Here is a 25,365-nt window from a genome sequence, read left to right as displayed (position 1 = left end):
TATTTATTTATTTATTTATTTATTATATTTTGTTTGTATTCTATCATGCATATCAAACCCAAATCGATCTTAAATATTATGTATCAATATAATAAAAAATTTATTAAATTAAAAAAACATTTATAATATTAAGACTATATAAAACTACTATTCTAAATTTAAAATTTGTGTTGGCAAGTATATATTTCCCTGAAGCTTAGTCTAGATTTGACTTTATTTACTTTTTCCCTTAACCTTTTCTATTATTGAGTAAATCATGTAAAATAAGGCCAAAAATAAGTAGATTGAGCTAGACATCACATCATGTGCAACATTAATGAAAATAAATAAATCAAAATCCACCTAAAATAGAAAAAATAAATTAGTTGATACTCTCTGAATCTTTGTTTTATTTTTACTTATAAGATTCTACGATAAAATATATTAAGAAAATTAGTTTGGCAATATAAATATATTTTACGTAATTATAATTATCTATGTCTTAAAGCATTTTTTTTTAGTTTGTTCTTATTTCATTTTTAAAAAATTAGAATATTTTAAATTTCATTAATTTTTTTGTCAACTTATCTTAGATCATGTTAACTTTTATTTTATTTTATATTTAAATATTAACTAATTTTCTCTTCTAAAAAAGTAAAATTATAAAATTCTAGAATTTATTATCAATTTTAATACTCCAGCAATTTTTTATTATGTTATTTATCCTATGAAATTATATATATAGAAACAAAAATAGTATCAAATTATATTTTATTAGAGATATATTTAAGTTAGTTTTTTTATCTAGCACAAATATATAGTATTAATTTATAAGGAATATATTTAGAAAAAAAATAATAAATGTATTTAAATTTTTTTAAAGAGTCTCATATTAGAAACAATTTTTTTCAATATAAATTTAATAGAAAAACTAAGTATGATATAATGCATATATCCTTAGTTTATATCAATTCACCCAAAAGAAAATGTTCACTATAAGTTAAGTTAAGGTGTATTTTGGACGGCTAAATTAAATTAGATATAAAAAAAATATTAAGTTGTGTTTCAAGAGCATAAGTTACAAAGTTAAATATAAAAATATTAATTTGAAAATTACCCATTCAATTTCTCAAATATTTTAAATATTATTTTGATAATATAAAATATATAACACTTGTCTTTATGCCACATAAATTTAAATAAATATTATTTAAGATTGACAAATCTTATCTCAACTAACAAAAACCTATTTTGTAAATTGCAAGGCAATATCAATGTTTGAAATTCACAATTATGTTTATGAGTTTGGAGTTGTTGTCGAGTGTTAAAAAACAATATCAACTTGACATTGTATTCCACGGTCATTTTCTAATTCATATAAGGTAGTTGAAAATGAAAATCTGAATGAACAAGAAACGAAATCCAAGGCAAAAAGATACTATAGGACTAAAACAACGCGCTTAGAAAAAAAGACATAAGCTAAAATTTCAAACTTTCAATCACCAGCTTATTTTGACCAGACTTATCAATATTCAACATTAACCCAAGCACTATTTAAATATCACCGAAACCAACATATTTCTTAACATTCATTCACATTATTTTTTTCCTTAAGCTCTCTTTCAATATCAACACACATATTTTAACAATCTAAACATGGCTCAACTTCATTCAGCATTGGCTTTATTTTTCTTTCTAACTCTGGTGAATATCTACATAGCTGAGGCTGGTGTTAGACATTATAAATGGGATGTTAAGTATGATTTTAGGTCCCCTGATTGTTATAAGAAACTAGTTATAACCATTAATGGAAAAACTCCAGGACCTACCATTGAAGCACGAGAAGGTGATACTGTTATTGTTGAAGTTAACAACAATTTGCTTACAGAAAATCTTGCCATCCATTGGCATGGTATCAGACAGATTGGAACTCCTTGGTTTGATGGAACAGAAGGGGTATCTCAATGTCCTATACTACCTGGAGACACCTTTGTTTATCAATTTGTTGTTGATAGGGTAAGTTTGACACATCGTGATTCTGTCAAACTCACCGTTGATTCAAACATGATCAAATCATTTATCTGTTGTTTTTCAGTTTAAACATTCATAAGCTACATTTGTGTAACAAATCATAACATACGAATTTGTTCATATCTAATTTGGTTGCATGTTTGATGTAACAGCCTGGTACATATCTTTATCATGCTCACTATGGAATGCAAAGAGAAGCAGGGCTATATGGAATGATTCGTGTAGCGTCGAATGATCCTGAACCCTTTTTTTATGACTTGGATAGAAGCATTATTCTGAATGATTGGTATCATAAGAGTACTTATGAACAATCTGCTGGATTATCTGCAATCCCTTTTCAATGGGTGGGGGAACCTGAGGTAAATAAATTGATGTATACTTATTCAAATTCTACAATCATATTTTTCTTCTTTTTTCAACTGTCTAGCTGTTGTTTTTATTAATTGTTTGTATATTTGGTTTCACCAGTCACTTTTGATTCATGGAAAAGGAAGATACAACTGCTCCTTAACTGCTGATGTTTGTAACTCAACAAACCCTCAATGCTCTCCCTTTGTGCAAACGGTCGTCACAGGAAAAACATACAGAATTAGAGTTGCAAGCTTGACTGCTTTATCAGCTCTTAGTTTCCAAATAGAGGTAATCTTTCATTCACTCTATCATTCTTAGTATCATCTAGGGTTTTAAAAGAAGGCCTAGTTGAGACTGATCGCAATTTAACCTTGATTTCTTTTTCCCTAAATTTCTTTTGCACCACTAGTTTTAACATGTTTCTAATTCTGCAGGGTCATAACATGACTGTTGTTGAAGCAGATGGACACTATGTTGACCCATTTGTGGTTAAGAATCTCTACATATACTCAGGTGAAACATACTCAGTTATTGTGAAAGCCAATCAAGATCCATCAAGAAACTACTGGATCACCTCAAATGTTGTAAGCAGAAACAGAACAACTCCACCTGGTTTAGCCATTTTCAACTACTACCCAAACCATCCAATGAGATCCCCACCTACATCTCCGCCTCCTCCGCCAGCTTGGGACAATGCCGAGTCAAGACTAATTCAAAGCCTTACAATTAAAGCTCACCCAAATTACACAATCAAACCCCCCACAACCTCAGATAGAGTCATAGTTATGCTCAACACACAAAACACTATAGGCGGTGTTCGCCATTGGTCTGTTAACAATGTATCATTTTTCCTACCTCACACTCCTTATCTTGTCGCACTTAAAGAGAACATAACTGGTGTATTCAACCAAACACCACCACCTGATGGTTATGATTTTAAAAACTATGATATTTTCAGTGTGGCTAACAACACAAACGCTACTTCTAGCAATGGAATTTATAGGTTGCAGTTCAATACAACAGTGGATGTTATACTTCAAAATGCAAACACTATGAATAAAAACAACAGTGAGACACATCCTTGGCATCTTCATGGGCATGACTTTTGGGTACTTGGATATGGAAAGGGTAAGTTTGATGTAAACAATGACCCCAAAAACTATAACTTGGCGAATCCCATTAGGAAGAACACTGTGCCGGTGCATACTTTTGGTTGGACTGCTCTGAGGTTTCGCTCGGATAATCCTGGTGTATGGGCTTTTCATTGTCACATAGAGTCTCATTTCTATATGGGGATGGGAGTGGTTTTTGAAGAAGGAATTGATAGGGTTGGGAAGCTACCTTCGTCCATCATGGGTTGTGGCAAAACTAAAAATCTTCTTAGGCCTTAATTAAACAAGAACTTTCAATTTTTTTTACCTTATATACAAATTAGTCTTTTGCTCAGTTTAAACCAATTATTTGTTCAAAAGAATCATCTTGATATGTATTTTTTAAATGTTACTTGTAAAATACAAATAGTGCCGGCCTCATTGCATAGGTTGTAAAGTGTAATCGTACTTATGAAAAAAAATTAATCTAAATTAATTTATTTTGAAATTATCTTTTTATCTTATGTTGGATAGAATCTACAATAGACTACTTCTCTGGTCTCCTCCGCTCACTGTCACTGCCAACTTGCACATGAGTGTCATACAAACTTTACAAAGTCAATCCCTTACAAATATCTTTGACCAAGTTGCTACTTCTACGCAAGCTTATCTTCTGTCATTTTCAACACATGGCATTTATTGTATTTTCTCTGTCAAATATGGTTTACACCAGCTATCCCGGCATAATGTTGAATTACTTTGAAAATAGGAAAGTTATACCACTACTAACAATTCAATCCAAATTTTCTTTAGAGAAGAAAGTAGGGCTCATAACAATATATTTAATAGCTATTAAGATGCAAGTATCTATTGTAGTTTGGTACTCAGCTCTTGGCCTCTCTAGTCTCTTGAGTTGCCTGCAACTCAAGCAACTCAGATTGTTTTTTTTCTTTTAGTTGTAACTAACTTTCTCCTTGGGTAGTGGCTATAAGTATAGCCTTGGGAGGGAAAGATTAATCTGAACTTTTCATATTTGAGTGCAAGTAGTAAGGAAAAGAAAGAAAAGAAAAAGAAACCGTGAGAATATCTTAGGGGGTTCTTAGTGATTCATAGCTGAATCATCCTTGATCATTAAGGTGTAAACTCTCAAATTCATATAGTGATCTGTCAGTTGGATTATATCGCAGAGATGTAAGAGCAAATGGCTCTGAAATTCATCAACATGTTTTGGTGCTCCCTTTCTTCTTTCTCATTGCTTACTGTTTTATTTTGCAATATCGGAGTCTGTTTTTCTTTTTAGCTCCTGAGCATTTAATTAAACTAAAAGTACATATCAGGATAAATGACAGGATTATATATCTCTTTAGAAAGTTGCTACTTACTTGCTAGCAACTTGTAAGCTAACAAATAGGAAGTTTCTTGAAGGAAAACTCATTAGATGACACAAAAAGGCTTGATAAGTAGGGAACCCATGCATGACATGAAATATACATAGTCAAGGAAAAATCAATATAATCTCAAGAAAACTTTAAAGACTATATCAACAAAAGTTTTATTATAGAACTAATCAGCATACAGTAGATGGATAACAATGTAAAGGAACTACAAATTTTCCAAGATTCACTTCAGCAGAGAAAGAAGTGCAGAACAAACTAAAATAAACTGAGCAACAGTAATGGAGATAACAGCATGAACTAATTACAAATTTCTCATAGTTCACTTCAGCAGAGAAAGAAGTATAAACGGCCATCTTATTATCAGCAGGCATTGCATTCATAAACCATGGTGATCTTCAATCTCCACCATCGGTTTGACCTGAGGCATGGGAGACATACCTGCTGTAGTGAAGCCAGCAGCACAACCTCCACGTCCATCAAGAGCAGAACAGGTTCCATCCGAAACAAGACCTGCAGCATCCGATACAGTAGCCGATCCTTCCGATGCTCCTTGTCCTTCACCTCCTAAGATAGAGTCATAAGCAGCAGCAACAGGATTGATATGCGGAAATGGCAAATACACACTGTGCACAACTATCTTCACATTGCGAATGACATCAGCCACCTTAACTCTCACATAGTTAATTCTCATTGGTGCAAGTGTCACTCCTCCACCAGAGGTTGTGATCAGAAGCGGCTGGCCTCGTTCCAGTGTTGGCAGAGCAGTACCAACAGGAAGCTTCTCCAGATCCGTTATGGACAAGTAATGGTTAGGCACGATATGGAACCGTATATTGCTGATATATGATTGAGAACCGGAGAATATGGAAAGATCATCCACGGCGAAAATAGTCATGTTCTGGAGAGTTATGAGTTCTGCGTATTTTACCTTCATAGCGAGGGAGAGTATACTGAAACCGTTATTACGTAGCCTGAGCATTGCATCTCGGAGCATGAGGCGCATAATAGCAGGAAGCACTGTAGCTCCGTGAGGGTGAGTGTGAGCATGTGCACCGGAACGGTGATCCGGATGGAACGGGAAGGAGAGTGAAGTCATTCTTTCTACGTCGCAAGAAAACGGAGATAGCGTAGAGACGAAACCTTGAAGACCGTGAACCACGATCATTCCGTTGTTGAAGAGATCCGGCTGTGTGATCTCCACGCCTCCGATGAAGACCTTCGCAGCGGCACCGGTACTGTTGATCTGATGAACTAACTCGGAAGTGACGGTTATACAACGGCCGGGACTCAGTGTCTCGATCTTGGTGCCAAAAGCAAGTCTCCGCAAGTACTCGATCGTGAATAAACCTGGAACAATGTGTTCACGGAGAAGGTTAGGAACAGAGCAAGAGAAGCAACTTCTTAGCGAGCCATCGGAGGGAGCGAAAATCGTGGAAGGACCGCTCCAAGTTGACGAAGCAGTGGTTGATGCATCAGACAACGACGGAGCGGCCGTTGCAAGCTCGTGAAAGCCAAGATGTGACAAGATCGGTGGAAGCAATGCAGTGTGAGAGAAGAACGAATGTTCTTGGAGATCATGTGGCGGTGGTGGCGGCGGTGTCATTGACGGCGTGAATGAAGCTTCGAGTCCTTCAGTAGCATCAACCTGAGGACCACAGAGCATAGCAGCAAAGAAGATTGCTACGATCAAAGAGAATCGCAGTGAGGAAAAGGAAGAAGAGTTTTCCATGGTGGTTAGAGAAGAAAAACAAGAAGAAGCAATGATTCAAGTCTTTGAGAGTGAAAATGAATCGAATGAGAAGAAGATACAGTGAGAACCATTTATATAAACGCGCGCGCGAGAATAAAACGGTTAGAGGAATTTTGTAAGCGTGCGAGTTTGTTACGCGGTTGTTAGAGGTTAGAACGTTTTTGAAAATTTTCGTTTGTAAGCGTGCGAGTTAGTTACGTGAGAATAAGATATTTTCTCTTATTTTATTTTTATTTTTTAATTGAAGTGAAAAAGAAATAGAAAATAGAAAATTGGTGGACCCGGTTCGAGGTTTGATATATCCATAGAGAGCCATTCATACAAAATAAAGATAGAGGAATAGAAAATGGCGCTCTCGTTCTCACTCTCTTCAGGCGTAACCGTTTCTAACCGTTTTCCCTCTACTTGTATTTTGAAACCGAATGGTAAGAGTCGTAATGGGCCTAACAAGGTGTTATGTTCGGCGCGTAAGGATAAGACTCCGTTAGTTGGAATTGGATTAGGGATTGTAGCGGCTTGGGTTATGGGTTTAACGGCGTTGGATGCGGATGCAACTAGAATTGAATACTATGCTACTGTAGCAGAGCCAATGTGTGAGCTCAATTACGTTAAGTCTGGGCTTGGTTACTGCGATGTTGTCGAGGGTTTCGGTAATGAAGCTCCTCTCGGAGAGCTTATCGATGTTAGTTTCTTAATTACTAGGTCGTTTTCTATATGCGAAAGTTTAATTAGTTACTGAATTGATGATATTATTGTACATTGCAGATTCATTATACTGCGAGATTCGCGGATGGAATCGTGTTTGATAGCAGTTATAAACGTGCTAGACCTCTTACAATGCGGATTGGGGTTGGCAAGGTAGATATATAAGTTTTGATTATTGTTAAATTTTTTGTTTGAGTTTGTAATTTTAAGGGCGAATGAGTTTTTCAGGTAATCAGGGGATTGGATCAGGGAATTTTGGGAGGTGAAGGGGTACCTCCGATGCGGATAGGTATTAAATTTGATCTAAGTGTATAAGTTCTTTGATTATGTACATGGCACTCGCTAAATTAATCTGCAATTTTTTTACCTAGGGGGAAAACGCAAGCTAATGATTCCTCCATTGTTAGCATATGGTCCTGAACCTGCAGGGTGTTTCTCAGGTTTCATTTCATTGATTATTAATTGTTGCATAATTATTTGGTAATTTAGTCCTGAACATGGATAATCCCTTTTCTTAGACCTAAAATACAAAAAGTTGTAGACATTTGAATGAAGAGATGAATTGTTACTCATTGGTTAATATTACCCGTGTAATTGATCATATGCATTGCACCACCCTTTAGTATATTTTCTATCAATGTTGTAAAAATTAGTTCTATGCATTGCGGAATTTGAATAAATCGCTACTCTTTTGCGATACTCTATTTAAGTACAAAGTGTTGTATTGTAGTAGCTTTGTGGTGCTGTAGCTCTGTAGCATAGTGGAGTTCGGAAAAAAATGCCTATTTTCGACAATCTGCAAGTGAAAACATTGTTCTCTACTGTCCCTGTTTGAATTTGTTTTTGTGCCTGTGTGTTTTTTTCATTGAAAGAATTATAAGACCATGGATCTTTTTAGGATGAGCGGATATTGAATGCAACATTGAATTTGTTTTTGTGCCTGTGTTTTTTTGGTTGAAAGAATTATAAGACCATGGATTTTGTTTTTGTGCCTGTGTTTTTTTGGTTGAAAGAATTATAAGACCATGGATTTTATTATCGGAAGAGCAGTGAGTCATTAAATATGTTAGATTTTGACATTTTTGTTACTGATTCATTAGGTGATTGCAATATACCCGGCAATGCCACTCTTCTGTATGATATTAAATTTGTCGGTCTTTATTCGGGCAATAGAAAGTGAAGGAAGTCAAAATTGATAAGATACATGTACACATATGAACCACAGATGAATTGGGTGAGTTTTTTTAATCTTTTGAAATTAATTTATTCTTAGTTTAGATAGCTGAAATACTATCTATCACTCAGATTGATATATCCAGCTTACTTTCTGTATGCTCTGCATCTAAAGTATTCTAAACTTGTTGGTTTTCTTTCCACATTATCTGAATTGTATGCACAAGTTTCAAATATTAACCAACCATGTAGGTTTATGCATAACCTTCATGATAAAACATTGATCACCTGCTTTAGAATTTGTAGTTTAACCAGTTGGTTTTTATTCCATCTAGTAAGCAATATTAAAATTTGCTGACACACATAATCATAGTTAAAGCATAGGCTACTTAATATTTTGACACAGGTTTTTTTTGAATATTTTTCTTATGCAATAGGGAAAATGATGTTTGAACTTGGGATCTCATGCAAACTACTTAAACCCATCATTATTAACCTTATCCTAGTGGCATGGTTTATTTGATAAATTTATGATACAATACTGTTTAATGACTAAGTGATATTTAAGATGAAGAGTTTTTGTTTGTAATCTGATCTTTCTCTGATTTGGATTGTCTAAAATACATATAATCATTATTTTTAATAGTTTAGAGCAATGAAATGGTTTTTTTTTTGCTTGTGAATGTGGATCAACTGGTTAGGCTGAACCTCCTTGCTTCCAGCTCTCTAGAGTTACTGTTCCTGGTTGGTACGGTTGGACAAGATTGACCTGATTACCCATTTTAAGAGTAACAAGGAATCATTCCTGGTGATATAGATTAGACAATCTGGTGTATCTATGCATATAACATGATACAACTTTTGTATCTTTATTGTAAATGTAATATTTCCAATAATGATCGCTGAATGATTAACTAATAAATTCTTTATATGATAATTGTTATTCCTATTACATGTATCCTTTATCTTTTTGATCTTCTTTTTATGTTGGGTGCAATAAAATGCAAAATACTGTCAATGTTTTTTCTTAGGTGAAGACAGGGGCCAAATGTTCCAGAACTAGGGAGCAAGCAATCGTGCAGGTTAGGCAAAATGAAATGCAAAATACTGATAATGTTTATACTATTGGAAAATGAATGAACCTTATAACTTTTGAGTCTTTAACAGTTATTTGCACCCTCCTTTTTAAGTGCCCTTCATTTTTATTTTATTTTGGTGTGACCTGACCTTCATTAAGAAGTGTAGAATTGTGGTTGCGTGTTGTTTCCTCCTTCCTATAATGATCAAAATACTATTTTTCCTTTTCAACTCCAGTTCCAACTCCAAGCACACAAGCAAAAATAAAAACTTTAATCACACAACAAGACATGTTTGTTTTATTTACCATTTCAACCTTACAGGCCCTATTTATTTGCAATTCACACGTTTGTTTTACTTTTACACCCAATCTAGCTTTCCATTCTAGGAGAAAGAAGACCATAACAATAGAAATTAGAAACAATTTCCTATCTTAGGTCAAGTCCCACCAAAAGTAACCACTGTAAAACTACAAGCAGGTACAGTGTACAGTTCTGGAAAATAACAAAATTAGGAAACAAATGCAATGATAACAGCAACGTCTCTTGCCATCCTTTTTCATGTAAAGAAAAGTCCTTAATCTAGGGAAACAAGACCTTGAAAACTGACCAGAAAAAGTAAACAAGAAAAATGAAAGAACACACTAGATTAAAATTTGAAAATTTACAATGCCAAGCTTAGAAAAAAACTTTTTTTTTTTGTTTACATGACAGAACATGCATTTGGGTTTTCATCACTGAACATGTTGACATAAGGATCTTCATATCTTGTCATGGTCCCAGTGGCTGGAGCATTCTCCACTCTCCTCACATAACCAGGAGGAGCCCTCTTGTCATAAGAAGAAACAGCATATGGTTGAGCCACCAAGTTGTAAGGCACATAGGGCCAAATTTCAGCCTTCTTCCCCGTTGACTTAGCCTTCTTTAGCACCTTGTTTGGCTCCACAAACCCAGTTACTGTTACTTTTTGCTGTTTACGGTTTATCTCTACCGATTTTACCCCTGAAATCACCATTACATTTCATCAACTTCATGTTGAATGCCACTAGTAAAATGATAATGATAAATGATGAAAAGTTGAAAAGAATGTAACTTTACCACTTAGAGATGAAAGGGTTTTCTTGACCTTGAGCTCACAGCCATCACAGTCCATCCTAACCTTTAGCTCTACAGTTTGTAACTGCTTCTTCTTCTTCTTGAGGTGCTGGTGACCACTGCTCATTAGATCAGACAAGTAGTCCAAAGTTCCACCAACTCCCATTTCTGTATGTTCAAAAGTAAAATGGTTTATAAACAAAAAAATAAATAATGAAAACAACTTGCCAATTTAGATATAATTTCTTGAGTGTCTCAAACAAGACAAAAACTATAGATTATAGAGAACTTAAGTGATTAAAAATGGTGTTTTATGAGAGTTTTGCAAAGGAGTATGTATGTAAATGGTTGATAGGTGGGTTATGTCTTGAATGTACAAGGATGGGTTTTTTATATTGAAAAATGAAAACGAGGGAAGGAACTTGCTTTGTGAAAAAAATGGATTCCTTCCTTACCTTGTACTAATAATGAATAAATAATGGTGCTCTGTGAAGAACTTGTTCACTTTGGTTTGAGCTCGTTTGCTTGCATATAGGCCTACTTATAGAGGCGTTACTTTAATCAGATTCAAACAGAGGAAATGTAGTGGGCCCTACATACACCATTAAATAAAAGTGTCTTTTCCCTACTTTTATTCTTAGTTTCATTTTATGTACTACATGAAATTCAAAAATATCCTACAAAAGTAAAACGACATTGTATTTGAGACAAATTATATGTTGCACAAGTGTTGAGTGTTGTCCAATGCACAAGCCATTTTTCCTACCATTTGATCAATAACATTTATAGTAGATTTATGGTATGACTTGTTCATCTATGGTAAAAGTAAATTTTAACATAATACAACATTTGTTTTACTTGTGCTTTATAGAACCATTCTGTACTTGATATCTCATTTTAAGTTAAAAAAAAGTCAAATCTCATTTTTTAATAATTTTTTTTACATAGACAAAACTTTAATAATCATTAGAAACTCTCATAAACAATCGTGGATATGATGATTCAAACTCTATTGATGATGTTAAATCTAATTATATCGACTTCAATCAATTTATTTAGGATTTACAAACACGTAGAATATGTTATTCATTATAAAAATATTATCGCCTCATAATATAATTATACTTTGGATCTTAACAAATTAGGTGTGAAATTTGCAATGGAAAGTGATATTTTCAATCTTGATGTTGAATTAACTTTTAAATTTAAAATATTGTTGTCAAAAAAGTTTTTAAAAATAAAAATACTTGCTAAATTAGTTGAAAAAGAAATTGAATGGATATTTTTAGGTGAATACATTATACATTACTATTTAATGATAATGCAATTTATAACTTGCATAGCCAATTGTTCTATAAAATCTTAAAGCAAAATTGTGATTGAGTAGTAGATGTGGTTAAAAATTATATTTTTAAGGAGAGTTTTTATAGTTATTTCTTATTTATATTTTAGTTAATGTTTTTAATTAAGGTAAATTATTAGTCTTTTTTATCTATAATTAAAAACAAGTTTTAATTTGTAAATAAATAAAATATATAATATATAATAAGCTTTTCGATCTTTTAAATCTAGAGTTAAAATATAAATTTTAAGATTTCTAAATAGATAAAATATAAAGTAATGTTTAAGCTATTTGTTGGTATTTTAAATATATTAAAAACCTTTGTCTTTTAAACAAACAAAAAAATTTATTGAAGTCATGTATTGCAATAAAATCAATCTTTTAAAAATTGGGCCGGACATCAAACCAGTCATTGTTTCATTGATCGAACTATTGAATCACTGATCGAATTGAATAGCTAAATTAAATTAAATTGAATAACTCGATTGAATAAATTGATCTCTATAACAAAACTATATAGTTATTAAACCAGTCAAACCAATGACTCGGTCTTTAAAAATTCATGATACCTTCAAATTTTCAAAATATTATAATTTTACACGTTCATTCTTTAAATTCAAATTTTAAACATTGTCATCACACACAATACAATAATACAAAATTCATATATAAATAAACTTTGAACAAAGTCTAATTCTAATAAATTTAATTCTAAGGAGAGAAGCGTGTTCCAAATAAATTTTGAACAAAGTCTATTTATATATTTTTATTTTATTTTTTAAATTATCAAAACGACATCGTTTTGTCTGAAAAAAAAACAAGTGTTTAACTTGTCGATTTTCCAAATCCCGTCGGTTCATCAGTTTTGACTAGTTATATCTGATTCTCACTGATACACGGTCTAACAATTAGATCAAATCGACGATCCTTTTGATTCTCAGTTCAATCAGACAGTTTAATGCGATGTTTAAAACACTAAATAAATCAAATATTAAACTTTAATGTTAAACTCAGAAACATGAAAATAATAAAAATTATTAGGTAGTCTAATTTTATAAAATTATTTTAAAAATTATTATCTATTAAAAAACTTAAAATAGATTTTAGAGGTTTTAGTTTTTGGTTTTTAATTTTTAAAACTAGTAAGAAGAAAAAATAAAGAAAAATATTATATTAATTTATAATATTATACCATTTTAAAATAGTTTTTAAAAATAAATTATCAAACATATTTTTTTCTTCAAAAATATTTTTTTAAATTGATTATTAAAAGGTTTTTTCTTCACCCACCTCCTAACCTTCTTGCCCACCCCTGGTGAATTTACCACAATACCCCTTGTTTCGGAAGTTCATTTCCGAAACGGTACATTTTTTTGGAAAAAATGTGTTTTCGGAAATGAACTTCCGAAAACGTGTTTTTTTTAATATAAAATATTGATTTCGAAGATGCATCTCCGAAATAAAGTCACTTTTCAGAAAATGTGGTGTTTCGGAAGTTCATCTCCGAGCGCACCCCCCTTGGAGGAATTCGGAAATGCACTTCCGAAAATAGGTCTGGACAGAAGAAAATGAACAATTCGCTTTATTTAATCGGGTGAAAATTACAACGATAATATTACATAAAATTAAAGTTACATATTGTTAAACACGGGTAGGTGGGGATGAGAGAGTGGTGGGGAGAAAAAAAGGCTTCCAAATTTCAAAAGGTTTATTTATTATTTTAATAAAAATACGTACAACTGAAAGTAACAAAGTGTTAGGAAACAAAGTGTTCCGAAACACCCCTGCGATGCAATTTCCTGCAACTTCCATGGCAGACCCCTAAATCAACCTTCAAACCAAATCAAAATGCTTCTAAACAACCTAAATACTACTAACAACCTAGCCATATATCATTTATGCAATTAAAACCCTAAATAACATGCATTTGAATAATAGATCTAAAAATTTCAAAACTTACAAAGTGTTAGGATTGAGGGCTTTTGAATGTTGTTTAGCAGTGTGATTGGAGCCTTGATGCAGCTTTGGAATTCTGTTTGCACAAATTTTCACCTCTGCCACTTTTTGTTTTGAGTTAGGGTAAATGATTGGGGGAGGGGGAGTGTTTTGATAAATCTGCAGAAATCGCAGTATTTCGGAAGTGAACTTCCGAAATAATTGTTTCGGAAATGAACTTCCGAAGTAAGTCAATTTTTTTAAAAAACACGCTTTCGGAAATGAACTTCCGAAGCAGGGGTAGTTTTGGTTTTTCGCAGGAGGTGACCACCCATAGGGAGGTGGGTAAAGAAATTTTCTTATTAAAATGATTTTTAAAAACTTAAAACATAAATTCCTTAAGAAAGAACTCTAATTTTCGGCTACATCCAGGCTCCTCTAGCCACAGATTGAACTGCTAGAATCCATAAGGCATATGGCAAGTTCTTAATGCATTTGATTACTGTTCCATCTCCTCATTACAAATTACAAATTCTAATAATTCTAGTACTTCAAGTATAATTTTAATTTATTCTTATTAATTACGATTTTAATTAATAATTTAGCAGTGATGAGTACCTACTTGCCACCCCCAACATAACATACCATATGACATATCATATTTACCAATAAAGTATAGAAGATACACTCCTTTTCTAGTGTATATAGATGATGACCATACGGAGTCCAAAATTTCTAGCAGAGAGGTTACAATATACACTCACACTTAACTTTACAATATTTTTTTCATAATTTATATTAACAAAATTATTTATGTAAATATTTGGCCAAATCACAAATGACAGAAGCCACGACGAATGCGTTTGGTTGGGATTTTTGGGAACATTCACGTAAAACAGCTGTTCAAGGAGTTGTTGGTGCATAATGATTAACTCCAAAATATGAGTAGCACTATTTATTTTGTTTTTGACAAATATAAGACTGCGCACCATTTTGGAAGCTTCGTTAGTCCTATGCTCAAAGACTTGAGAACAAATATAAAGGAAAGTAAAATAATATCATAAGTGATCAGCTGTGTGTAATTACCAGAAACTTCATGATCAAACTGCCAATAATAATCAAGAGAGTAACATTAAGAGAGAAAAAGAGTTGTATCGTCTTCTTCATTTGTATTGAGCAAGAGATACATGAATCAACTCTATTTTGATGGCATAGTCAATTTTGTGAGAAATCGGTGCAACAATTGCCCTTACTAAATAAATAGGGGATGATAAGTTCATTCACCATATACTTTTTGTGATATAAAAAAGTTTTAGAAAGACTTAAAAGTAAATTTTAAATTATTTTTAACTAGAGAGTTGTAGAAGAAAAATAATAGATAAATAAATAAAGTAAAATCAAAAGATAAGGGATAAGGAGTGGAGCACACCAGATTTATCCGAGTTCGGCTTAAAACTATGAAACTTATGTTCAATCTCGAAGGATGGTACCTTGAGACTTTCTACTATCAGCAAAGTTTTTAATAAATGTTCAGCTCACAATCTCTTACATCAAACTTTTATTTTAGGTGCTTGCAATCTTTATACTTTATAATACATAGCCTTAGAGATGCAGCGGTTGGTTATACACAAGTTTACTATGCGATATATGAAGTGTATAAGAAAATTATAAAAGAATAATGAGAGTAGAAGAGAAATTGTTTTCAAATTTCTTGTATGTTTTCAAATGACCATACAATCTATTAGAGTTTGACCTAACTCATCTTTACAAAACCGATTGGTAAGGTGAGGAGTGTCACTCTATATTAACTCTTTCAATGCTCAATCTCCAACCAATATGGGACTTTAGGATATTTCTTTGGGCTTGGTGCGTGGATATTAATGGTGGGCGGCTCATGGTCCGATCGATAGTCTCTGATACCATATTAGAGTTTGACCCAACTCATCCTTACAAAACTGGTTGGTAAGGTGAGAAGTGTCACTTTATATAAACTCTTTCAATACTCTATCTCCAACCAATGTGGGATTTTAGGATCTTCCTAATACAACCTCCTTTTAGATGTAACGAAATCAGGATTATTGTTACAACTTCAGCATACAAATGGTGGAAGATACATCAATTAGATGTAAAATCAGCATTTCTCAATGGACCTTTGGAAGAAGAAGTCCATGTCAGTCAACCACCAGGACTCGAAATCAAAGGGTAGGAGTTGAAGTGTACAGATTGAGTAAGGCTCTATATGGTTTGAAGCAAGCTTCAAGGGCTTGGAATAAGAGAATAGATATCTTCCTGATCGAAGTAGGTTTCACAAAATGTGTCTTTGAACATGAAGTATATGTCATTGATGCTAACAAGGTCAGTCAAATCATTTTATGCATTTATGTATATGATATGTTGATTATATGTGCAGATGAAGTTGAAGCTGATGCAAGAGTTTGAAATGTCCAACCTAGAAAACTTTTCATTTTTCCTAGAGGTGGAGTTCAAAGACACGGGTGAACTAGTGTTCTTGCCCCAGAAAAAGTATGCCTTAGACATCTTGAAAATGTTCAAGATGAGCAACTGTAATGTAGTTGCAACACTATTGGAAACTAGAGAAAAGTCGAAGAAGGTTACAAATGACGAGTTTGTAAGTCAAACATTGTACAAACAAATTATTGGATCATTGAGGTATCTTTGCAACACCATGACATATATTTGTCAAAGTGTTAGATTATTGAGTAAATTCATGGAGAAATCCCAAGAACGTCATCTCATAACAGTTAAAAGGGTGTTGAGATACATAAAGGATACTATTAATCATGGTGTGTTAATGCCAAGACAAAAGAAGACCAACACAAATGCAGAGGTATATGGCTAGATGATTCAAATTTCAATGGAGATGAAGACGAGAATAAGAGTACTCCAAGCTACATATTCATGATCGAAGGCGCTCCGTTGGAGCTCAAGTAAGCAAAGCATTGTGGCTTTGTCATCAATTGAAGCTATGTACGTGGTTGCATCATATGCAGCATGGATAGAGATGTTGCTCGAAGAGCTCAAGATCATGGAACCTAAAAAAATGAAGTTGTTTGTAGATAACAAGTTAGTTATCGACCTAGCTAATCATCTTATGTGTCATGATCGAAGTAAACACATGGAGAGGGTCGAATACAACATTTAGTTGTTGTGTCGAAGTCAAAATGTAAACCTGTATGTTTTGGGCTTCAGTTATAATTGGGTTTAGGTTGTAAGTTTGGACCTGAGCCTTGATCGCTTATAAATATACATATTATTGTAATAGTTAAACACAACAACATATTTAACAGTAATAACAAACTTTGAAATACAATTTTCTCTCTTGTTCTTCTTTTCTTATCTCTTTTTAAAAACCCTTTTTGTCACAACAAATTTCACACTAATTCAAACGGATTGTCGGATCACATAATAACAGATAAGAAAATGCAACCAAAAAAATTGACTTTGGGAGATATTATGGGTTGGGAAACACATTGTAAATATCTTGGATTATTTTTATGTTGAATTTTCATCTATTAGATTGTTTAGTTTAGCTATTGTTTCACTTTTTCCCTTCAACCTTTGATTAGAATAACCAACAAGTATAGGCGTTGCCCTTTTAATTAGAATAATCAACAAGTATAGATGTTGCCCTTTTAATTAATCATTAATTTATATACATATTGTAGGACACATTAAAGTCCCAATTGTCTCTTCCAATTTTTGAATTGATTTAAAATATGGATAACAAGATGGATTTAAAGGACATACAACAAATGTAGGCACGTCGTTTTCTCAGTTTGGTTTTGTCTTCGTACAGCTATTATTAATTTGAATGCATGTGATAACAAAGCCCCACACTCTTTTCACCAACCCATGATGAGTATATGGCTTTCCACTCAATTAATCATGCAAGTCCATGCATATTAATTACTATGTGTATATATGTTCGTATATGCTCGTGGCCACTATAGTGTATTATTTGATCCATTAATCTACCTTAAATAGCCAATTCTTCAAATTAATGTACCAGAAATATAGATAGTGGATATGCATATGGACAAAACCATCGATACCACCTCTTTGGTACTTAGCTATACTTAATACTAATGCAATACAACCAGTCTAATGAATGGTGATTGTTAATTATATTTAAAGTTTTGTTTTAAAACTTAGAATACACTAGTACTATAGGGAAGTAGTTAATATTAACAATATTGGATTGAATGTTGTAATAGACGGGAAAAAACAGCTGAGCCAGTTTTATATTCCATGTGAAAATGGAAAATTTAGAACTCGAGAATATTATTCCATTAAATATAATTTTAAATATGTGTAAGACCTGCCACTTATGATCATTAATACGTCTTAAATATTGTGTGTTGGAGTTTTTCAGTCAAAAACAAGGTATGTTGGCACTGAGTCAGCCTGTTCAGCTTGCCCATTAAGTTAGACTAACTCAGTTTTGCCCAAAAGAAAGGTTTGAACTAGATGCGAATTTTATTGAATTTAAGTTTGGATCTGACCCCAATTTATTAAATATGTACACAATTTTCCAAACATGAAATATGTAAAGATAAAATATTTTATGAAAAGAAAAAAGAATTTACACAATCTCCTAAATATGAGACATGTTATACCGATATGTTATATGAGAAAACACCGCATCTATTAAATTTTCTTATCCTTCCCTTCTCTTACCAAATTTTACACATTTAAAATTTCTTCCCTTTCTTTAACTAAACTTAGCACTTATTGTATGTATGGATTATCTTTTTAGAACATTGATAATCAATTATTTTTCACCAAAAGCTAGCATAACAACAACTTCAGTTTCTGATATAATTTTAAAGGAAGCCAAAAGAAGCAATTTAAATAATTTAGCCAAATGAGCCTTTTCGATCAAGCTTTTATAGGTAATAGAAAAGTTCACACTTTTGAAAAAAGTAGGGTGCAAAAGAGAAAGGTTAAAAAAAAAACCCAAAATAATGCATCAATAACAAGCTTTTGATGCACGAACTATAAAGCAATAACCCAAATAATTTTAAGTGACATTTTTTTTCCTCAACATGTATATAAGGAGATAAGAGGCTGTAAATGTTTGAAGGATGAAAATGTGTGTACCAATAAAAAGGGAAAGCTGCATCATCAATATCTTTTTGTATTTTCTTTATACATTATTGGACTTTACATTCTTTTTTAAGGGAAAAAAAAAGGAAAGGAATGGCTTTAGGAAATGGGGAGGGAACGTCCTCTAGTGTCTCTGCTTACCAGTCCCATTCCAATAATTGTCCTCTTGTTCCATTTTTAGGAAAACCATGTTGGCCATTTTTCTCATATTTTTCTTTACACGTCATATTTGCTTATTAAATAATAATTTTTAACTTCTTGTTAACAATTAACTTCATTTTATCGGTGTTTAAAAAATATGGTATAATGAGATGGTCCATAACAATGATATTTTTATTGGTGTTTCAACAATTGTGAAAGAAATTGAAAAAAAGAGAACATTTTAGTATGAAAATGATTTTTTTAGGTAAAATTAAAGGTGAACTCATGCACTTTTTTTGTTTGGATTCAGAACCCTATTATCTGTATTAATTCCTAGCGAATTGTTTTGATTTTGAAATTGATTTTGATATTTGATTTTGGGTGTTTCTTTTAGTTGATTTTGATGTGGTGGTAGTGATTTTGTTGATTTGAGATCTAATCGAAATTTGGGTGAAGTTTTTAGTTGTTTGCGCTTTTTTTCAGTTTTGGGCCTTATTGTTGTTGTTTTCCTTTGGGATTGCTTAATGCACTTGTTCTATTCAGGAATCAGAATTGTATGTTTTTTTTTGTGGAATCCTGAATCGGTGGTGCTAAACTCTGATACGGTGGTGCGAGTGGACCTGCAAGGCTATCACTTCAACGCTTAAGTCAATTCAAGATTCAAGATGAGTATAGCTAAAAGTGGAGATCAAAAAATGTACATTGCATTTCACGTAACCTAACTTTTATACCTTGGGTCATGTGGACTGGATTCGAATTGATTTGGGCATTAGCCATTTTAGGTATTTGCCTGGTCCAAAACAGTTGCCCCAATGGCTTTACCAGTGAGAGAGTCAGAGAAGCCTTCATCGACTCCAACCGCTCAAGGGTGCCATCTGTTTCGAGTTAGAATGAAACGCTTGGAGCCTTCCTCACTCACATGTTTTTCGGGAAACTTCCTAGAAGGTTGTCCATCCAAATACAACTCCAAGTCAAGCCTCATTAACTGTAAAGTTCTTATCTATTAGGCTACCGAAAAGAAGATGTATCTTGTTGGTATAGGTAGTACTAATCAACCCTTATAAGTCTTTCTTTAACCATGTCGTCCCTTTCCTGCACAACCTCAGGATCTCTCACATTCCAATGTGAATTCATCGACCACTCCTCGCCTTCTTCAACCTCGGGTGTTACATCCATTATTTGTGCTCTTCGGCCTCGAGTGTTACAGAGACACCCGGTGTGAGGTTTTTACAATGATGAAACACCCTTCATGGGTCATTCAAGTAAGTATAGATTGTAATCTAAGAGTGGGTGAATAAGATTTTCCTGATTTTTAGAGTTTTTAAGTGATGGTTGTGTTCTTATTTTTCCAGAAATATGTTCATGAACTTATGAAGTAAAGTGCAAAACTTAAATGCAGTAAAATAAAGAACACAAAGATGTATACTAGCTCCCTTTATCAACCAAGAGTACATCTAATCCCCTCACACCCTGTGAAAGATTTTTACTATTGCTAGATCTTTGTACAAGTCTCACACCAAGACTTCTCCTACAAACTTCTAACAACAACAAAGAAGCATACCACTTCTTTGATTTCACAAAAACACCAACAAATATGGTGGACTTTGAATCACCCCGATTTAAAATACTTTTTCCAACAAATAGAAAGACAACATTCCTATTTGCAAACACTTGTAGAAAGTACAACCATTTTCCTTATAGATAAAATTACCACACATTTGGTGAATAAAACACATCAAATAGATAAAAATGAATACAAACACTTTGGGATGCTTTCCAATATCTTGAAAAATTAATTTCCTCTTTGAATGAAAAATTCAAGAATTTATAAACAGTAAGTGCTAAATGGTTTATGAAACTTTTTTCTCAATGCATGAAAATTATGCAGTAAAAGATTTTAAGTCATTTTTGTATGAACACTTGAACAACCAGTAAGAACTGTTTTAAAATAGTTTTTTGAAATAGTTAATTTTGATTCACAAATTTTTTTGAATTTATAGTGTTCATAATATCTCTAGATTCCATGACAACGCTTAGAAAATATTCATGATCAATTGACATTGATTTGATAAAGGTATGATGAATGCGTACAAAGAAAAGGTATGGCAATGGTTTGGAATTTCTCCACAAGTTGTAGAGGTAAATAGATTTACCTTCCTTGCATTGTATAAACATTTGAAATTTTACACTAGGTAAATCGATTTACTCATGAGAAAAACAAATTTACCTTCTCAAAATTTTCACAAAATTGTTTTGGCAGAGAGAATGTAAAAAAATTTACATATATAGGTAAATTGATTTACCTAGTCAAAAACTTGAAAATTTGACTAAGTAAAAAAGCTTTTGAATGTGAAATATGCAACAAAGTTATGGCAAACTCAGAAGAGTTTAGATGAAAGTTTTTGAGAAACTAAAGCTTATAAACCATGAATTGTACATTCTACCTTGGTCTATGATCTAATTATATTAAATCCAAAAATTTATGCAAACTTGATACTTAATTTCAATATTTTTTTCTTTGATCTTTCTTCAATGAAAAGGTTTTTTTCTTCATTAAAACTTAATCCAAGATAGATAAAAAAACATCTTTTCACAAGTCACGGTAGCATTTGTGAACCAACACTTCTCGAAAGCGGTTCTTTCTATCTTTATCTAGACTCGTGATGAATACTAACTCTGATTTGAGAAGATTTATCTAAGGACTTCTTCTATAGAGACAGACCCAAAACCCTGTTTGGTTGGAGGAGAAATGTAACATGTTCGATCCTTGCCTCGTAAATCTGAATTTGGATCTGAGAGGGTCTATCAACCAGCCTTGGTGGGAGTTAGAGATCAAGATTCCTACCCCATTTATACTAAAACTAAGCTTGACTGGTCATAACTCCATAGATCTTAATCCAGACTTAAGGATATCTACTAGTGTCTTCTCACTGTGGCTTGAGATTGAGATGAACGATCGATCGGAGTTTGATGAATCCAAATGTCGTAGTTATGAGATCTTGACTTCGTGATACCTCGATTTCTTCACCAAATACGCTTTCGAATTCCAAATCTGAGAATCAGGCTTGACCTCATGGAAATCATAGGAATCAAAAGTAGATTCCCACATATGGCGTCACTATTATGTTGTGGAACCAGAAATGGAGAGGATGGTTGAAGCTACGGTGGAACGAAGCTTCCTGAGTAATTTAGTGACTTCAAACTGAAGGTTGCAATATTGATGCTTTTGAAATCAAAGATGTTGATCTTGAATCAGCATTGTTAATTTCTAGTTCAGTGGACCATAAAGAGGGTATCTGCATGGTTAGCACTCCAACACCCAAGTCAATTTAGTGTTCAAGATAAACATAATGAAAGTCGAGATTAGAGATTGTGTACCTGAGAACCCCTTGTGAAGGTATTTATACCTTGGGCTCAATGGAGTAGACATGATAAATGGGCCTTATCTTATCAGGCCTTTGACCGACACGGAACAAAGTTAATGTCCATTTTTTTACACAGGTTAATGTTCGGGCCAGTTTGATTTATATAAACGTGTCAGACTACATTGCTACTGGAGACAATAGAACATCAATCAAGACTAGAACATTGCATTCAAAACTACTTCTACTACATTGCATTCAAGACTAGAACATCAATCAACCTCTAATCCAGTTTATTTAATTGAAATTCGCCAAATTCTCACGTTCAATAAGTTTCTTATTTTCTTTCTTTTGTTTTGTTTTGTGATGCATTAATTTGAAGTTAAATGTATAATAGGTTGTTTATGGTACATTAGGACACATGATAGGTTGTTTAGTGAGGCATGCATTTAGATTTTTTGGATGTTTGCAATGTATAGTATTTTTGCATGCTTTATTTATGTGTTTTTCTATTTTAGCAGGTACGAAAGTTAACTTTCGAATTTTCCTGAAATTCATTGCTTGTTTGATTTTTCTATTATGTCTCCTTGGTTTGACTTATTTGATAATGAATGTGTTTACTAGTTTAATTAAAGGTAAAAAAAATTGACAACCAAGAAAAATTTGACTTATCGTCTGATGTTCGTGCCACATAATTTAATGCAGGAGCATCATCTTCTAGAGTTATGTGTCTCCAGCATCGTCCTCTTGGAGACATGACTCTCCTTTTGTTATCCATGATGCCCCGTAAGTCCAATTTGCTGCTTTTGTTCCTGGTATTTTTCCAGGAGGTCCCTCAGACACTTCACTACTTTATATGTATGTTGACCATCCTTTTAGGAACGTGTGAGATAGAGAGGTAAAATAAATTTGTACTTATTATTTTAAACATATGTGTTATAATATTTGAACTTTCTGATTATGATGTTTTTTTACAGCACCGTAAGTCATTAAAATGAATCAACCACGATAAGAAGATTTTGAAGTGGTCGCAATGTGATGAACCATGGTTTCAGAATATCGTGGAGCTATTTGGGTTGTAAGATTTATGAAGGGCTTAGTATACTTATATTAACTATGGTTTATTGTCTTCTTTCGTGGAGAGATGACACTCATAGATGTCATTATTTCATCTTCCAATTAGTGAGATTTTCATCACACTTGATGATGTGTCATCCCTTATACATCTCCCAATCACTGGAAGATTATTAAGTTACTCCAAAATCATTAGAACTGATGCATTGGACATGATGGATATTTGGGAGATAGCCAGATGATACCCAGCGATAGATAGATGACACTAGAGGATGTCATGTTAGGTTTGGATTTTTGGAGAGGTTGTATAAATACCAATTGAATGCGGCAGTTAAGACTTATGGAGTTGATGCACATGAACCACGTCATAGAGTATGTGCATTGAGGTATACCTTATATATCTGGTTGACATGTCCTTATTTGTGAATAAAAATGCATAATATATCAATGTCATCTACCTGAGATACTTCATTGACTTGGAGGGATTCATATGTACAATTGTAGAGCCTCTCATTTGATTTACTTATACTCAAAGTTAGGTAAAGCCTATTTACGAAAGAGTAGACAAATGACAACAAGTAACACCTTTTTTACGGTAATATATTTGTACATTTATTGTTACTATTTCATAAAAATTGTGCTACATCGCTAGTAATACTTTATCTGAGCCATTTTTAGGCTTGGATCCTCCAGCAATTTCCATGTCTCTCCAGTTAGGCATAGGTGGATGACTACAACGACGTTTTGCCACGTGTTTTCTCCTTCATCCAACTCATAGGGAATTAGGCCATCAATTCGTTCAGAGTTTATCTTGACTACATCTCGGTATAATAAATAAATTCACACAATACGACAATCACCGTGAGACACCCCCTTCGATGAGAAATCCTATTACTCGGGATAATTAGCATGCGGGTCACGACTGACGTATCCACATCAACCTGAGTGAGTCATGCGCTTGTACGGGTATCTGCAGGATATTCCTAGAGCCCCCACCGTTGTTTCTCCTCCCATAGTTCGCCGCAAAGATGTTAATGAGATCCTTGTGAATTACCATGATCATTTGGTCTCAAAGGATGTATGTAGTATGTCAGCTCCTCAGTCATGGAGTATTGTATATGACTACATCAAATATTTTTTAGAGTGTCACACTCTTACATGACACGGTATGTAAAGGGATATCAACTTAGTCAGCTCATCAGGAGATATTATAAGAGGAACAGACTAGAGCGGATCATGTTGTTAATGTATTGTCGGTTTGTCAGTGTATTGTAGCTATTGGAAGAGCGGACATTGAGAGAGGGGAGTTGTAGGAATGCACTTTTGGGAGGGCCACTATAGAGAGTATGATAGTCGAGGCACGACATGTCTTGCAGTACATGAGACAAAGGAGGAACCAGGGGGTCAAATATACTCACTAGTTCTTTTTTTGTGTATTTTGATAATTTTTGTTTCTAGGGTGTATATTTGTGATTGACGTATGATTTACATTTTCATTTAAAATATGATATTTTGATTGAATTACATAACAGTATGGTTTGATTGAATGACAATTATATATACTTTTATAAATGGCTTAAAATATAAAGTTTATTAAAATATGTCAAATTTATCTCAAAATTATTGCCCAAAAGAAAAACTTATTATTCTAAGGGTTAGTATGGAATTTAACTTCCATATTTCCACTAAATTGTGAAATAAATACACTATCATGAGTTCAAATTATAAATAATAGT

The 25,365-nt window shown here is 33.1% G+C and overlaps 4 protein-coding genes across 5 annotated transcripts; 2 read left to right on the top strand and 2 right to left on the bottom strand.

Moving 5' to 3' along the window:
- Positions 1-1,557: 1,557 nt before the first annotated feature.
- On the top strand, positions 1,558-4,079 carry LOC131603204 (L-ascorbate oxidase-like). Its single transcript, XM_058875485.1, has 4 exons — positions 1,558-1,995; positions 2,163-2,369; positions 2,479-2,649; positions 2,796-4,079. Exons 1-4 carry the CDS (start codon positions 1,636-1,638, stop codon positions 3,750-3,752), a joined length of 1,695 nt encoding a protein of 564 aa, XP_058731468.1. The 5' UTR covers positions 1,558-1,635; the 3' UTR covers positions 3,753-4,079.
- An 812-nt stretch (positions 4,080-4,891) lies between these two features.
- LOC131603205 (uncharacterized) lies at positions 4,892-6,748 on the bottom strand. The gene has a single exon (XM_058875486.1). It carries the CDS (start codon positions 6,576-6,578, stop codon positions 5,226-5,228), a length of 1,353 nt encoding a protein of 450 aa, XP_058731469.1. The 5' UTR covers positions 6,579-6,748; the 3' UTR covers positions 4,892-5,225.
- A 160-nt stretch (positions 6,749-6,908) lies between these two features.
- LOC131603206 (photosynthetic NDH subunit of lumenal location 4, chloroplastic-like) lies at positions 6,909-9,777 on the top strand. Of its 2 annotated transcripts, none has more exons than XM_058875489.1 (6): positions 6,909-7,281; positions 7,365-7,457; positions 7,533-7,593; positions 7,676-7,744; positions 8,405-8,538; positions 9,509-9,777. In XM_058875489.1, the coding sequence occupies exons 1-5, from the start codon at positions 6,946-6,948 to the stop codon at positions 8,482-8,484; spliced, it is 639 nt and encodes a 212-aa protein (XP_058731472.1). In that variant the 5' UTR covers positions 6,909-6,945; the 3' UTR covers positions 8,485-8,538; positions 9,509-9,777. The 2 variants fall into 2 exon arrangements, with proteins under 2 accessions (XP_058731472.1, XP_058731470.1); XM_058875487.1 differs by lacking the exon at positions 9,509-9,777 and adding an exon at positions 9,179-9,429.
- Positions 9,778-9,968: 191 nt separating this feature from the next.
- Positions 9,969-11,210, bottom strand: LOC131603207 (heavy metal-associated isoprenylated plant protein 23-like). Its single transcript, XM_058875490.1, has 3 exons — positions 11,104-11,210; positions 10,652-10,816; positions 9,969-10,555 (listed from the first exon to the last, which is right to left on the bottom strand). Exons 2-3 carry the CDS (start codon positions 10,812-10,814, stop codon positions 10,257-10,259), a joined length of 462 nt encoding a protein of 153 aa, XP_058731473.1. The 5' UTR covers positions 10,815-10,816; positions 11,104-11,210; the 3' UTR covers positions 9,969-10,256.
- Positions 11,211-25,365: the final 14,155 nt, after the last annotated feature.

The sequence above is a fragment of the Vicia villosa genome, linkage group LG5, assembly GCF_029867415.1.
Source record: "Vicia villosa cultivar HV-30 ecotype Madison, WI linkage group LG5, Vvil1.0, whole genome shotgun sequence".
Lineage (NCBI taxonomy): Eukaryota > Viridiplantae > Streptophyta > Magnoliopsida > Fabales > Fabaceae > Vicia > Vicia villosa.
Note: the sequence above shows the minus strand (reverse complement) of the source record. Positions and strands in the feature narration are given on the sequence as shown.

Bases quoted from the DNA above. Each gene is read 5' to 3' on its own strand.
- LOC131603207 (XM_058875490.1), bottom strand. From the start codon at position 10,814: ATGGGAGTTGGTGGAACTTTGGACTACTTGTCTGATCTAATGAGCAGT. The intron at 10,556-10,651 runs GTAAAGTTACAT...TGGTGATTTCAG, and splicing joins AACCCTTTCATCTCTAAGTG to GGGTAAAATCGGTAGAGATA.
- LOC131603204 (XM_058875485.1), top strand. From the start codon at position 1,636: ATGGCTCAACTTCATTCAGCATTGGCTTTATTTTTCTTTCTAACTCTG. The intron at 2,370-2,478 runs GTAAATAAATTG...TGGTTTCACCAG, and splicing joins AATGGGTGGGGGAACCTGAG to TCACTTTTGATTCATGGAAA. The intron at 2,650-2,795 runs GTAATCTTTCAT...CTAATTCTGCAG, and splicing joins CTCTTAGTTTCCAAATAGAG to GGTCATAACATGACTGTTGT.
- LOC131603205 (XM_058875486.1), bottom strand. From the start codon at position 6,578: ATGGAAAACTCTTCTTCCTTTTCCTCACTGCGATTCTCTTTGATCGTA.
- LOC131603206 (XM_058875489.1), top strand. From the start codon at position 6,946: ATGGCGCTCTCGTTCTCACTCTCTTCAGGCGTAACCGTTTCTAACCGT. The intron at 7,282-7,364 runs GTTAGTTTCTTA...TGTACATTGCAG, and splicing joins CTCTCGGAGAGCTTATCGAT to ATTCATTATACTGCGAGATT. The intron at 7,594-7,675 runs GTATTAAATTTG...TTTTTTACCTAG, and splicing joins GGTACCTCCGATGCGGATAG to GGGGAAAACGCAAGCTAATG.